Raw genomic sequence first — 15,496 nt, forward strand, 5'->3', positions numbered from 1 at the left:
AGGATAAGTAAGTGTTGGCCAAGTACTTAGTAGTTTGGCTTTCACCCTTAGCAAGAGATGGTCTGGTGTAGAGCACTACACACACTCTGCTCTCACCAGCTTCTCCGACTTGCTCTTCATCGCCCTCCACCGCCACCCACGCCCCCAGCCTCTTAAAGAGGAAATTACACTCTCTATCCTCTCAAAAAATGCTCTGCCATCACCTGGAATGACCTCAGGGCGTCTCCAATCATGCTTTCAGAGAAGTAGAACGCACTGCAAGTTCAACAGCTCATACAAAAAAAGCCTACGGGTATTCCATGCACTTAAAGCAAACATGCATACCCTCACAAACATCATAAAGCGGTGCAAGTGTAAAACGTGAATATCGCTAATGCACAGCGAGTAAGGGCTCATGGAAACGAATATGACTCAAATCACTAGGGCTTTGCCACAAAACAGAGCCCCAATTTATTCCAGGCGACTGACTGCCCTCCCCTAGTCCCCGCCCCCTGCCCGCGCCGGACCTCTCCTGGGCGGAGCTCGGCCACAGGGCGGGGGCGGGGCCGGGGCGACGGCGACGTGCTGACGCCAGGGCGTGGGGACGCCCAACGAGGCGTCCGGCGCGCAGCTGGGCTGGCGGTGGCTGCCGTCGCTGGCTTCTTTGAGTGAGCCAGGGGTTCCGCGTCTGTTCCCTCCGCCCTCCTCCTTTCGCCTGGTCCGGGTCTCCGTGACCCGGCGCCGGCCCGCCATGGTGCGGTCGGCGCGCCCTGCGCGGCCCCGCTGAGCCTCCCTGCGGCGGCGAGCGCGGCTCGGGGTCACCATGCCTACCCGTGAGTGTCCGGCCGAGGGTCGGGCCGGGCGGGGGGCGTTGCGAGGCCGCGGCCCGCTCGGCGCGGACTCCGGGGTGGCCCGCTGCGGCTGCGGGGAAGCCGGGCCGGGCACGGGAGAGGCAGGAAGTGCCGGTGACCCGCCGAGTTACTTTCGTTTCGGCTTAGCCTTCGCGCGGGGTGGTGTGATCCCGTTGCACAAACGGGGAAACTGAGGCCCGAACGTTAAGGACGCTCGGCTAGTAAGTGGCTGAGCTGGAGTAACCTAGACCTGTGGGACTTCACAAAGTCCACTCTCTTTCCCCAGCTCTTTACAGAGCCAGGGGGGACTTTGTGGAAATGCTGAAAATAAGCGCGGTCGCGTCACGTACTCACTTCCTCCGGGAGCAGGCATCGCCTAGAGGGACGCACGGTTCAGGGGGATCCCGGCCCGGCCCAGAGTCCCTCCTCGAGGCACGCGAAGTTCCCGTAGCCTTGACTCTCCCCGTCCGTAACGCGCCGGGGTGGCTGAAGTAGGTGCTCTTTTGGGAACTTGTTAGGCTTCTGTGCCCCCAAAAGCTGTTGGAGCACCTGCTTCAGATTCACGTGGCTGCTGATTAAAAATGTTGTTTAGGGTTCCTCCCTAGGCACACTGAATAAGACTCCGCGGCTTGGGCCCCTGACTCTGCGTGCTTAATAAGAGGTCTTGGTGTTATTGAGAGACCCTAAAGTTTGAAAAACAGTGGATTTGGGGGACGTTTGGGACAAACCGGGTAGGGCAATATTACTAATGACCCATTTCAGGACGACCCAGAGAACTGCAGTGTGACTTTAAACCCAGGGGCCCATAGAGACTCGCTAATCTTGGACGGGAGGAAGCAGGATGATGATTGATTAGAGATTGTTTTCAATTAGGGCGCTTTTGAGTAAGTGTTACATATTGTAAGATCTGTAACCACTTGTAAATACACTCCTAATTAGCTCACATTTCTTTGAATTCCTAACTCCTCACCATCCTTATTTTGGTAGACGTACGGGACACTGGATTTCCAGGGCAGCCTCAAATGCGTGTTTTGTGTATTGGTGGTAAAGAGGAATTACTTCTAGTTATTAGAAAGGTTTATGTAATGCTGTGAATGATCTTGATGAAACGATTACTTTTAACTGCTCCTACATGTGTGGGTAAGGTGGATTTTGTTTTATGAACACAGTAATTTGTGTGTTCTTAACTCATGGTCTTGAATTTTGTATTCATTTAATATGTCAGCAGTTTATATTTTCATTGGATTCCTCTAGACTAGAGGAGTATCATAATTATAATCACTATTTCTAAATTCATGTCAGTCAGGAATATTTTAGATTAGCATTGTGCTACTCTTACCATCTGAGAAAGGAAAAGGGAAGGAATAAAAACCTATTCTTGAAAGTTAAGACTTCAAATGGAATTTATTGGTGAAATGGCAAAATAAGTATGTTGTGAAATTAAACAGATTTTTAGTTCTAAGATTAGCTTCATGGAGTGGATTTAGAAAACTTGTTTCTTTTAAAATATATGATTTACAATGCAAAATGAACCATGCTGTATTTGCATAGTTAAGAATACAGATTTTATGACCTGATTGGAAGGCAAGTGAAACGTTTGAATTATCTATCATTACTGTTCTTAATATTTATTATGGTACAGTTTCAATGATTGCATGAAGTGTAGTACCAGCTGGTAGTACTGCTGTGAAGTGGTGTTCATGTTCTCTTTTGTCTCTTTTTATGGCCAGAACCACCAAAAATTGCTGGGATAGTTCAGCAGACAGTAGTACTTCTCGGGAACTCTGCATGTAGAATAAATTTCAACATAAGCGGAGACAGCAAAATTATTACTTTCTTTCGGAATTTCTTTTTCCCCTTTGGGGATGTTTTTAGGAAGAAATCTCTCCAAATAAATTGTTTTTGTGGTGGTGGCTTTTTTTAATGTCAGATGAGTTCAGAGGCTCTTTTGTAAGCTCAGCCAGTTAAAGGCTTTAATGAATAAATGTAATGCTTTTCTGTTGGAGATGATCACTAGGGCCTCTCAGACTCTATAATTCTGAAAGTGACCCTTGCTCCAGAATTATACTAGAATTATTCTAGTATTGCTGTTTCGTTGCTTATTTGGAATATTGATACTCTCAAGTCACTGAAACTGATGTTAATAAGCAGAATCTGATGGAGCATGGTATACCCCTGAAGGCTAAGCAGTTGCATTATCTCATGAATGGTAATGGTAGCTTCATTGGAATTATTTTGGAGAGCTATAAACTCTTTTTCAGAAAGCAACTACCTGGAAGGGTGCCTGACGGGAAGCTACTGCGACACAGGAGCAGTTTTGTGGTTATGTCACTCTATTTGCAGCCAGTAGTTTGCAATAATCACTAAGCACAGATTTCAAGAGTGTTTCACTAAATGATCTTTTCAAACCTACAGTCGTATAATTTGATACATCATTTCTCTAGAGGCCTTTATTTCTTCCTGTTGTTTCAAAGGACCATTAAGAAACATTTTGATATTAAAGATTTTCTAACACTGAATAAGAATTTGAGTGGAAGAGGGTATGTGTTGTGGTGAGCGCTGTGTATTGTGTAAGACTGATGAATCACAGACCTGTACCCCTGAAACAAATAATACGTTATATGTTAATAATGAAAAAAAAGAAGAATTTGAGTGAAAGAAATGTTAAAACTTCTTAATCCAATCATTTTCTTTTCTTTTTCATATTAGGAGACAGACTCAGTGAGTTTCAGTAACTTGGCTAAGGTCACACATGGGATAGAACCAGGACTTGAACGTAGATCTCCTCCCTATAATCCTTAACCACAAGGGGCATAGATGAAGTTTATTTTTGGTTTTTCAGCACTAAGTTGATCATGGTTTACCCTCTCCCCCCACTTTTTTCTCTGAGGTTACATGAAGACAAAAGTAAGCTTAGCCAAAACTTAAGTCAGACATGTGAGCTTACAAGAAAATTTAACATTTTTGCCTTTCGTTCTGTCTTGTCACAGTACTCTGGGCAAAGAAGGCTGAGGATTTCACTGATGTGCCCAATAGATACTTGGTTGTATAGGCACAGACTTCTTTTTTAGTAAACTACTTTGCGAAAGGGGTTCCGTAGCTGACAGTTTGCCTAAAAACAGGTCCAGTAAGATGTGTTCTTTTATGATCTATGTAAAGGTATTGTGTATGGCTAAGGGGAACTGAAACGCTTAACCATTGTTGGCTATAAATAACTATACTTTCAGTAATTTGTGGTTAAGGCTTTCTTTTCTCACTTAGATGTTGGCATTGATATCTGGTCAAATTTGTTAGGCTATGGTAATGTGGTCATTCCATGTTTGTTTTTTTCCACTGATGGGGCTGATTATATTTGACTTATTTTTCAGTCCATTCTTAAGAAAGAGGTGCAAAATACTGACAAATTGTGAAGTGAAAACTGGAGGCTGGTTGAAGTGTTTCCATTTAGAAATGCATTGCAAGCAAATGACCTATTCCTGACTTGGGAGCCTTTTGTGTTCATTTGTTCTCTATGCCCCTCCTCGCCCTTCCACCGAGTACCTATGTTTACTGCCAGAGTTACAGCTAAAGAATTGTCTTACTCACAGTGACCTTTGGCTTGACACTGGTTACTGCCAGATCTCATCTTTCAGTCTGTTCCCACTCATGGGACATATGATATTAAAGATGATGTAGGTGGTGGAAGATAAAGCTGGAGGAGATGGGAGCCAGAATTTGAAGGATCTTAATATGCCATGCAATGAACTTGACTAAAATTGTGTTCAAGCTGTCACAATCACAGTAACAATGACTCTTCTTTTTATAGGCATACTAGCCATTTCCAGCATACTGATTACTTTACAAAATATGAAAACTTGCTATTAGTAATAGAGAATTAATAATTGAATACTGTTGTGTGCCAGGCAGTATACTTTGTGCTTTACATGAGTTATGTTATTATCTTTTCCTTTGTGGGAGGCCCTATTTGACATAGAAATAGATTGAAGTTCAGGGAAGTTAAATAACTTGCCTAATGACAATAAATGGTGGAATATGGGATCAGAACTAGATGCGTGTGACTTCAGAGTCCCAGTTCTTTTTTCTTACTGCACTGGTCTGAGCCAGGCAGGATTGAATCTACCAGATACCATCAATTTCTTTTAACACCATTACTTTTGCTTAGCACTGTGCTTAATTACAATTTAATAGGTGCTTGGTAAATGTTGAATAAATGAATGAATCTTAACTGGAGTCACAGAAATTATTCTTTGGATACTAAAACCTGAAGTAAACTTTTTTTTTCCATTAAAACGGTGTTATAAGAGTTCTATAATTTAGGATTAGGTTCTTAGCAGGCCTGCTTATAACATTTGTGAGGCCTGAGACAAGAATAAAAATGGAAGCTTGCAAATCATAGTCTTAATCAGGATTTCTTGAACTTTTCTCTTTTGATGGATTGGACAATTTTTTGTTTGGGAGGTACCGGGCTGTCGTGTGCTTTGTCTTGAGATGTTTAACAGCAACTCTAGCCTTTATCCACTAAAGGCTTGTAGTAAATCCCCCTGTTCCCCAAAGTCTTGACCATCAGAACTGTCTCCAGACATTGCCAAATGCCCCCTGGCGCTCATAATTGTCCCTGGGTTGAAAACCACTGGTTCAAAGATTGAAATGTTGTAGATTAGGCTGTGCTTGACACGGGGTGGCCTGCTTTCCTATCCAGGGTCCCTGCAGCCTGCTCCCCAGAGATTGCCTTCTCAACCAGAAGGCCCAAAGGAGTGTACAGGGCTGATTGAGTCAGCAGTGACCTGTTGGGTCAGGGCAGGGTCTTTCCTGACCCTAAATTCGGGTTGACCCTGTTACAGTCCTTCAGGAACCCTGGGCAGCTTCCCCTTTGTCCATACCTTGCTTTTCCATCTCAGGATTTCCACAGTTCTGAGTACCTTGCAAAGCTGTACTATGGGGATAAAGGGGTAGGTGGGAGGAGTTAGTCCAGCATTCTGGGGAACTTGCCTACCATTGGGGGTAATTTGGAGTGAGCAGCTTGAAACAAAAACAACTTCAGCCATCCTTCTCTGGCTCTCTAGGCTGCAGTTTTCAGTGTTGCCTCTCTGTCCCCTCCTCAGCCCACAGATCCCTCTAAAAAAAAAAAAAAAGTCCTTTGTTTTGGGTGGCAGAGGCCCTTTTTTTTCCGAGTCAAAAATGAAGGTCCTAGTTCTTAGGAGAAAGCTACATTTTACCCATTACATAGCTCTGCTGTGGTATGGAATGACCCAGTTGTCATGAATGGGGTTTCAGTAGGAATGTGATGGATTGCAGAGGACAAATCTGATTTCATGTACTCTGTCATGCTCTCCCTTTGCATATTTGTTTACTGCTGCCTACCTTTAGGTCTTAATTAGGTAACATGATTCCAATTTTTATTACAGAAGGAATCACTGTGCAGGTATTTTTATTTTACTTTTTTGGTGCAAAAGTGATTTAATTAAAGCAGGGGACAGGACCCACAAACAGAAAGAGCTGCTACATAGGTATTTTTATTGTATTTCTGAATCATACATTGTTCTGTAGGAACAACCAGTTCTGTTACAAACTCCACTTCAAACTCCTTTGGAGGAGCCCCTGTGTAGGAAATGCTTACCTCTTTAACCTATAGGGGTAATAGAAAGGTTTTTATTGATGACATTGAAGTAAACTAGTCCCTGACATTCTCAGAAATGGAGAGAAAGGCACAGAAAATCCCAGAATGGCCCCCACCACTTGAAGGAGGAAAGGGTAGACCACTAGCTAAGACATGAGCTGTTTGTCTAGGTTAGGGATTCTTAAATATTTTTGCAAAATGAACCCTGTTGACAATCTGATGAACACCATGATTATTCTTCCCCAGAAGATGCAGATTTTCACACAAAGTTTTGCATATAGTTTCAGGAGATTCAAAAGCATACTGAGATGTATCCCCTGGAAAAATGGAGATCGCCAGAGTGACAGTTGTTCTTTGGCCAAAAGGTTTGTAATTCAGGTTGTAGAAGAATATCATTATTTTCCAAATATATCATGCCATTATTTTTTAAAGATTCAGAAGAGTTTCTGGTTCTAATTTTTATTTTTTAAATTTAAAAAATGTTTATATATTTTATATGTATTTTGTATATTTGTATGTATATTTATATATGTTTATATACTAAGTACTTTTTTTTAACGATTATTTAAGAGAGAGAGTACACGTGAGCAGGGGGTAGGGCGGAGGGAGAGGGAGGGAGACAAGCAGACTGCCCACTGAGCAGGGAGCCCCACGCAGGGCTCAATCCCAGGACCCTGAGATCATGACCTGAGCTGGAATCAAGAGCTGGCGCTTAACATACTGAGCCACCCAGGCACCCCATTCTAAGTACTTTTTTCTTCTACTTTATTTCCCCCTAATCTTTTACATGCTTTTTATTTTCTTACCTCTCTGCTAGCCTAATGAAATCTTTTAATTATAATGTAGATGAATATTCGGTAAGGCTTTTCTAAATTCAGTATATATGAAGATAGTTAATTTAGGAATTGTAGATCACCAGAGAGGGAGCTTAAGAAAAGGAAAAATGAAATCAAATTGAATTTTATAGCTATAAAGAACATTTAATGCAATCATTAAGAAAAAGTTTAAACCGAGTGGGTTGAGTGTGCCATTCGGCTGGGTAATGGTGTGCTACTAGAACCTAGGTTGTCTGAATACTGGATGGGTGTTCAAAACTACATACCTTCATATTGCCTTGATAGGGGTTAGAAGGCTGTGGGATAGAAGTGTTACAAAAATCTGTGGTTAAAGATTTAAAGGATTTAAAGTTAATATCAAATATAAAAAATCAATATTTATAGCATTTATACAAATCAGAAACAAAACACCAATCCTATGTGGTTAAAACATATACCTGTGCTTATAAAAGTCTCGGTACAAACAAATGATAAAGGTTTTGGGGGAAATGACTAAATTTCATTAATAAGGAAATGCTAATTAAAAGCTGAAATCAGTTTCGGATTGTCAGAGTACCAAAGACTTTTTAATAACAGGTAAAGGCAGTGAGGTACAGTACAAAAGGCAGAAGTTTAGGGGTGTCTCAGTTGGTTAAGTGTCTGCCTTCTGCCTGGGTCGTGGTCTTAGAGCTCATGAATTATTTTTATTTTCTTTTGTGTTTTTCAGATTTTCTATAGTTAGCATATATTCTGCAATCAGAAAAGGATGCTTCAGGTTTTTTACAGCTTTAAGAGATTTTAAAAAAATAAATAAATTTAAAACACCTGAAATGAAACATTAGACTATTGTCCTGAACTGGCTTTTCCTTTAGCCCACAGAAGAGAATTTTAATTGATCAAATAGTGTTGACTGTATATAGGAAACCATTGCATTTGTTGTGTTATTGCTATTGCTATCATATGCTAGGTGATGTAAAATTCTGTGAGGTACGTTGAGCAGTGGTTGGTGAATAATGTTTTTGAATAGGAAGTAAAATAATGGGGCTCTTTTTATCATTGGTATTTTATTCTGAAAGGAGGAAGAAATAATCTGATTTATTAAGTGGTGGTTTCAATCATGAAAACCTGAAAGGTTGAGATGAATCATTATGTGTGGGCTTTATTGGGAGTTTGTAGGTGTGTGTGTGTGTGTGTGTGTGTGTGTGTGTTTGGAACAGTTGTGTGTTGTAGAACACAATTCTAGGCGAGTATGATCGTAAAATGAATGTTGGCAGTTTCTCCTATGATTAATATGTCAAACCTGTCAAAATTCTCTCATCATTTTTATTTGTCAGGTTCATTCAGTTCTTGAGATGAGCCTGCTCTTGCATATGCTCTAAAGCGAACAGGAGCTATTATAATTTTTCCTCTTTCCATGTAGGCTGTCATAGTCTTCCTTTTGCATATATATTTACTGCTTTTTAGCTTTAGGTATTATGAGATAGCATGATTCTACTTTTATTAAAGAAGGAATCACTACTCAGGTTTTTTTCATTGTACTTCTGAATTAAGAGTTTGCTGTATTCTAAAATTAGGCATTAAATATTTTGCTATACAGTCTTCAAGAAGACTTGTCCTTCTTAATGCTTTTTATTTATTTATTTAGTTTGTTTTTATTCTTAGTTGGTGGGTTATTCAGCTATACCATTTTCTTTTCACTACCTGAACTTAAGGGTGTTCCTGCTGCAGTAGTTTTCTGGGTAATGCTAAGTGTTCTTCACAGCCCTGGTATTTAATTGGCTTTTTGAACAGCTGTCTTGGCAATTTGCTACAAAGTTCTCTGTGCTCTGGTTGCACTTGACTTTAAATGGATCTCGCTCCTGCTGGGCAGACAAAATCAAATATAAAGTGTTAAAGTTTGCCATCGTCAATTCCTGGAGCTTCATAAACTTTGCAAAAGGTACTGTGTCGGGGCTAGAAATTGAAATGAGTGGCCCATTTATGAATTTATGATATATGACTCAAACGGATTTTTGAGCTTAGTTATAAGTATTTTTACTAGGTGTTTTTTGTATTAAGTGGAAACTCAGGAATACTTAGATGCAGTAGGATTTATGTAATTGTGCTTTAGAGGTAGAAATACTTCATGAACATGTTATCAACATCAGCATGTTGTAAGGACAAGATAGTTGCCTCTTGGATTATTACCACTTGCTATGTATGGTTCCAGGAGGGCTTCTGCAGAGAGAAGAGCACTCCAGGCGGATGTACAGTAGCAGGGATTTGGGGTCTGAGTCCTCTATGCATTTCCTCTCTTCTCTTAGCTGGGCTGTACTCTGTGGACTTCAGCGGGCCAGTTTCTTCTTCACTTCGCAGCCCCAATTAGAAACAGACTTAGGGGACTTGTCTACTCCTTGCCACCTTTTCCCTTGGTTCCATCCTGGTTCTTTTCTTGGTCTTCTAGGGATGGGAGCACCTTTGGGAAGCCCTCCCAGGTTTGTCTTACTACACCAGGTTCATGAAATGTAGCAGTTCAGGTGCAAGAAGAGAGTGATGGATGCTTGTTGCAGGTCAGTTCTATTTATATTACCTTTACAAAAGCTCCATTCCCTGGCACAGGATTCTCTTTGATAGTTCCTGAGAGTTCCATGTGACACAACATGGAATGTGATGTGCCACATTAGAGGGTGGCACAAGGGAAGCTTGAGCTACCTTTAGAGCTGAAATTTCTGAAATGTCTTCTGTGGACATATAATAAGGACTGTTGTGTGAGCAGGTGGGCTTCTCTACCTGATCCAGCTTCAGCTGGAGTGACTCTTTTTATTGGGGGATTCTGCATTTGATTTCAGTAGGGAAATAATGTTGGCTGCTTCTAAAAAATTTGAAATTTATAGTCTCAGACAGTAGAATATGTCCTCTGACAAAAACATAAGGTATTTTAGAATCAAAAGCTTAGGCGCCTAGAGGCAAAAACCAAAACCATTTGACCTGATGGTGTCTCACCTGTTTTGCTGTGATGATCCCCAGGAGTGGAATTGTCTAATCTCCCCTTGTAGTCCTTTCAGTCACAGGTGCTGTCGGTGTGCTCTTGGAGTCACCTTTCAGCTTTCCTTGTGTTCTGTTTGGATTTCTCTTAGGGATTCATCATTCGGCAAGTTACTTTAGTGTCCACACGTGCACTGCTAGGTGGGGAATATAGAGATAAGTAAAGCAGTCTCTAGCTTTAAGGCGTCTACAGAACCTTGTGTAGATGGCTGTAAAACAAAGAAGGAAATGGTGAGCACCCAAGGGACTGTGCTGTGGAGTTTAGAGGAGAGATTGCAGGGGGAATGTGAGTGGAAGATGGCCTCAGCTGTCTGAGGAGTCATAGGAGAAGCATGGATTTGGGGAAAGGGTTTGAAGTGAGTCATACAGGTGGAAGTAACCCGCAGCCAGTTGAAGTAAGTCATTGGTACTGGGGAAAGTGAAGACTTTAAGGCTGTGAGTATGTGTGTGTTTGGTAATTTTGCCTTAACACATTTATTCAGTCCTTGCTATGTGCCAGTTTTTATAGACACTGAGGACACAGTATCCTCATACTGGGCATGATGGACATCATTGTGGATGTCATGCCTGCTCTCTTGAAGCTTAGTCTGGTGGGGAAGACAAGTCAAGAGCACATAATTACACTCACCAGACAGGGAGCTTTTTATAAGCACTTATACCTGTTTCCTTTGCCGCCATATATAGCTTTTGATACAGTGCTTGGCCCATGGTACACATTCCTTGTATATTTGTAGAATGACTCAGATTACTAAAAGAGAAACATTGGTTGCTATGGAAACACATAAGTGAGGTTGGAGGGAGAACAGTTAGAGGTTATTGAAGTACAGTATTCAGAGTGATGGGCTTTGGACTTGGATGATGGCAGGGCGGTAGATTGCAGTGGACCAGTCTGTATACTACTGGGGAAGTACAGTTGATAGAATTAATTGGATGAGGGGTGGAGGGAGAAGGAGGAGTCAGGATTCACTCTGAAGTTTTCAGGTTTGGTGGTTTGGGCGAATTGCTCCAGTTTGATATGGGGAGGAATTTCCTTTCTGGAGGAAGAGCAAATTAAGATGGAAAGTGAGTCGACGTTAGCCTGTAATAAGTGTGTGATGCCTGAAAGGACATTCAGAGTACATTTGTAGGGAATTGATACTGGGCAAAGTTACTAAAGGATAGGCTGTAAAGACAAAAGAGGCTGAGGGCAGATCCTTGAGGAACATGTCCTTTTAAGGATTGAATAGGCTGAAGAACCAAAGATGAGCAGGTGGGGCATTACTAAAACAAATACCACCACGACAAATGCGTGACAAGAACTGTGTGAGACTCAAATGGCAGTCCATGTATTTATAGTAGCGTTTGAAACATTCCAATATAGCAAGAAAAAAACAAAGCTAGACAGTCTCTTACTGTTTGATCTGATGCTTTGACAATTTATGAGATGTTTAGGGGAAAAAAATCTTACTTTAAAGCTTAGGGATCTAAAGATGATTGTGTGTCTTAACCATGGTATACACTGTCCTGTACTTATGTCCTTAGCTGTCTTGTACCGCTTTCTAGCTGGGGGAAGAGATTGTCGTGCTGTATTTTGTTGAGAGGTTGTAGCCTGTTCTATAACTCCTGGGTAGACATGCTTAATTCTGCAGTTTGCAAGTAGAAATTAAGGCAGCTGCACATATGTAATCTAAAATATCTCATGTAGGGGCGCCTGGGTGGCTCAGTTGGTTAAGCGACTGCCTTCGGCTCGGGTCGTGATCCTGGAGTCCCGGGATCGGGTCCCGCATCGGGCTCCCTGCTCAGCGAGGAGTCTGCTTCTCCCTCTGACCCTCTTCCCTCTCGTGCTTTCTATCTCCCATTCTCTCTCTCTCTCTCAAATAAATAAATAAAATCTTTAAAAAAAAATAAAAAAAATAAAATATCTCATGTAGAGCTTAACTATTAACTTATCTCTTGCTGTCTTTTTTGAAGTCTCATTATTATGTGTGTTTGTGAAGGAACTGAATGTTTTGCTGGCGGCAGATAAAATACTTAAGTAAACTTGCTGATGAACGGCCTTATCTCACAGAAGTGAGAGGCGTCTGCACTTGAGCTGTCACCTGAGCGCGCCTCCGTTAGCTCTTTGAGCGCTCAGCACGGTTTTCTCCCCTGAACACAGCTAATCCTCCTCTTTTCCCTCGTGTCCATTCGTCTCTGTGTAACTCGGTAAGCAGCCTCTATTCTCTATTTCAGCAGCGTAGAAATATTGCTGCTCTTTTTGTTGCCGGCCCTGATAGGGTACATGCTGGCTAAGGGCTGGACAAGTAAAAAAAAAAAAAAAAAAAAAATTTAATTACAGTATATTTAACATCCAGTATTATATTAGCTTCAGGTTTACAGTATAGTGACTCAGCAAATCTATACGTCACCCAGTGTTCATTGAGACAAGCGCAGTCCTTAATCCCCATCGCCTATTTAACCCATCCCCCTGTCCACCTTCCCTCCAGTAACCATCTGTTCTCTTTGGTTAAGAGTCTGTTGCTTGGTTTGTCTTTCTCCCCTTTGCTCCTTTGTTTTGTTTCTTAAATTCCACATATGAGTGAAATTATATGGTATTTGTCTTTCTTTGACTTATTTCACTTAGCATGCATAAAATACCCCCCAGATCCATCCATGCTGTTGCAAATGGCAAGATTTCGTTCTTTTTAATGGCTTAATAATATTCCATTGTATGTATATGTGTGTGTGTGTGTGTGTGTGTGTGTGTGTGTGTATGTATGTGTGTATCACAACTTCTTTCTCCATCTATCAGTGGAAACTTGGGCTGCTTCCATAATTTGGCTATTATAAATAATACTACAATAAACATAGGGGTGCACAGGGCTGAACAGTTTTAAAAGCTTTGTGTCCAGTGGTTCTGAGGACATTAGGAAGGGGTGAGTTTAATTAAGTGTGGTTTGGCTGCTGAGCTTTTGTTGGGGTGGCAGTTGATTCCACCAGTCTTAATTTTTTTAACTTAAAATTGCATTGTATTTCAGCCTTGCTAAACAATTGAGTATTTCCATAAAAGATAATTTTCCACTGATTCTTTTGAATTCTCAGGAGTAAATGAGTTTCAGTAGTTGCAGTAATAAAATGAATAGTACAAATGTATACAGATTTACAGGTTCTTCTTTGTGTATAATATCACAGAAAGTTGCTGGGCTTTTTTTTCTTCCATGCATTAGTAATAATGTCCTATCTTTGAACTTGAGGAAAATTTAGTAATACATTGAAATCTTACAGCATCAGATTTTAGTTTATGATTCATTAGAAAAAAATATTAGAAAAGATTAGATTGCATTCTTAGAGTTTTGATTAACATAAAAATCAGTTGTGTATACTAACCATAATGACCATAATGTGTGTGTGTAATAAATTAAAAAAGGAACGCCTGGGTGGCTCAATCAGTTAAGCATCTGACTGTTGATTTCAGCTTAGGTCATGATCTCAGGATCCTGAGATCAAGCCTGGCATTGGGCTTTGTGCTCAGTAGGGATTCTGCTTGTGATTTTTTCTCTCTCCCTTGCTCTTTGCCCGCCCCCCCCCCGCCCAAATAAATAAATAAATAAATAAAATCTTAAATAAAAGAAGTCTTAGGCTTCTGATTTTGTGTTAACCTAAATCTCGTGTATGAAGTGAATACAAAATGTTTAGAGCCTCTCTGCTTTAGTTAGAAGTTTGGGGAGACTGTATCAGACACTGAATCTTGAAGGTTTAAATGAGTAGCTTAGTATTTTTTTAAACAACTTTGTACTTAGCAAGGCTTATCAGCAAGCCCCTATAATTTTACTATCTTTAAACTTGGGATAAAAAACTTAAAATATACGTTCTGTTTAGGTACATAATTGCAGTGCTACCTGTCTTTTCCTTTACCGTTTAATTGAAAATGTAATCATATCAATTGAAATGAAAATCTTTAACATATGGCATAGACGCTGTGGATGTTGTGATATTTATAAGAAGACTCAGTGCTGTTGTTATATTAAAATGCATTTGTTCTAAAAATAATTTTGGAAGTTACAAACATCCCCAACAGATTTAACACTTGTTATTCTATGACTAATGAGGAAATATGCATTTGTTAAAATTTAAGTAGTTGGGGAATTTTAAAGCTGTTCTGAATTTTGCTTGATATAACTCATATCCTACTTGTGAAATATTCAGAGACTTTTTAATTAAAAATAACTCATATCAACCTAGTTAACTGAGAAACATTTCAGTCATTGCCTGTGGTAGATTCTTTATGCTCGTTTGGGTGACAAATTATTATCTTTTGATTTAAGGGTATATTTTTCTAGACTATAATGCCTTTGTTTAAGTAGAAACGGTATTTGTTGGTGCTTTTTGAAAAAGAGCTTAGCTAAAAAACTTCAGAAACCCTCATCCCTATCTTTTTCCTTATCCGGCTTTTCAGTGTGTACAACAGGGTAGCAGTAGGGTTTTAAACTATGACCTTGGTATTACAGATACACATTAGGATCACAATAGGTATAATGAAGGAAAGAATTGATTTTTAAAAACACCTTTATTGAGATATAATTTGCGTCCCAGAAAATTTACCTGTTTTAAATGTGTAGAAAGACCTGATTTTTATATAAAACAAAAACCTTAGCAATTACCTGAGCAGTGCTTATAAATACGAATTTCCAGATGCCCCAGTTTTTTTCCCCTCCAGATTTGGTTTGGTAAGACCCACACTTTGATAAATATTAGGAGACTTGCTAAAATTAAAGATCTGAAATTCCAGTTCTTTTTAATCTCATTGTGATGAAGATATTTTTATCTGTGGATTTTTAAACTTACATAGTATATCTTTAAATTTAAAAGTCTTAGATCATCCAGTATCAGATTACCATAATCACAATACAGTCATATGAGTGGAGGATAGAATTCACTGGACTTTTTTCTCTGCATGCTCAAATTACGATAAAGCAGAGGATTCCTATGTTACAAAGGAATAGTGGGCTCTAGCTTCCAAAACTAGAAATTGCTTACAGTATGGGTTTGCTGCTAGAATTTGGTGAAAGGTTACATAGAATTGCTTCAGTTAGTTTACTTATTGGTTTTGGGACACTTGGGCCAGAGTGCTGTGTTGTCACAAGCAGAAACTCACAGTGCACGGTGAGTAGGAAAGCTTTAAGGAATCCTAGGCAGCAGTTGTCATTTGGCTGTGAGTTTGTGAATGCCTGGGGTTCTCTCCCCCTTTTCCC

The 15,496-nt window shown here is 40.3% G+C and overlaps 1 protein-coding gene across 2 annotated transcripts in view; it reads left to right on the top strand.

The window, feature by feature from the left end:
- Positions 1-582: 582 nt before the first annotated feature.
- EFR3A (EFR3 homolog A) overlaps positions 583-15,496 on the top strand; it is a 112,972-nt gene continuing 98,058 nt past the window's right edge. The window contains exon 1 of one of the 2 annotated variants that reach the window (XM_025871134.2): positions 583-812. In XM_025871134.2, coding sequence (XP_025726919.1) covers positions 803-812 — 10 coding nt within the window. In that variant the 5' untranslated portion in view covers positions 583-802. Of the gene's footprint in view, positions 813-6,714; positions 6,813-15,496 lie in introns of those variants that run through there. The other variant, XM_073893211.1, reaches the window with a different exon arrangement.

This window comes from Callorhinus ursinus, unplaced genomic scaffold (assembly GCF_003265705.2).
Source record: "Callorhinus ursinus isolate GAN/ISIS: 27379988/994484 unplaced genomic scaffold, GSC_fseal_2.0 scaffold5, whole genome shotgun sequence".
In the NCBI taxonomy this organism is placed as follows: domain Eukaryota; kingdom Metazoa; phylum Chordata; class Mammalia; order Carnivora; family Otariidae; genus Callorhinus; species Callorhinus ursinus.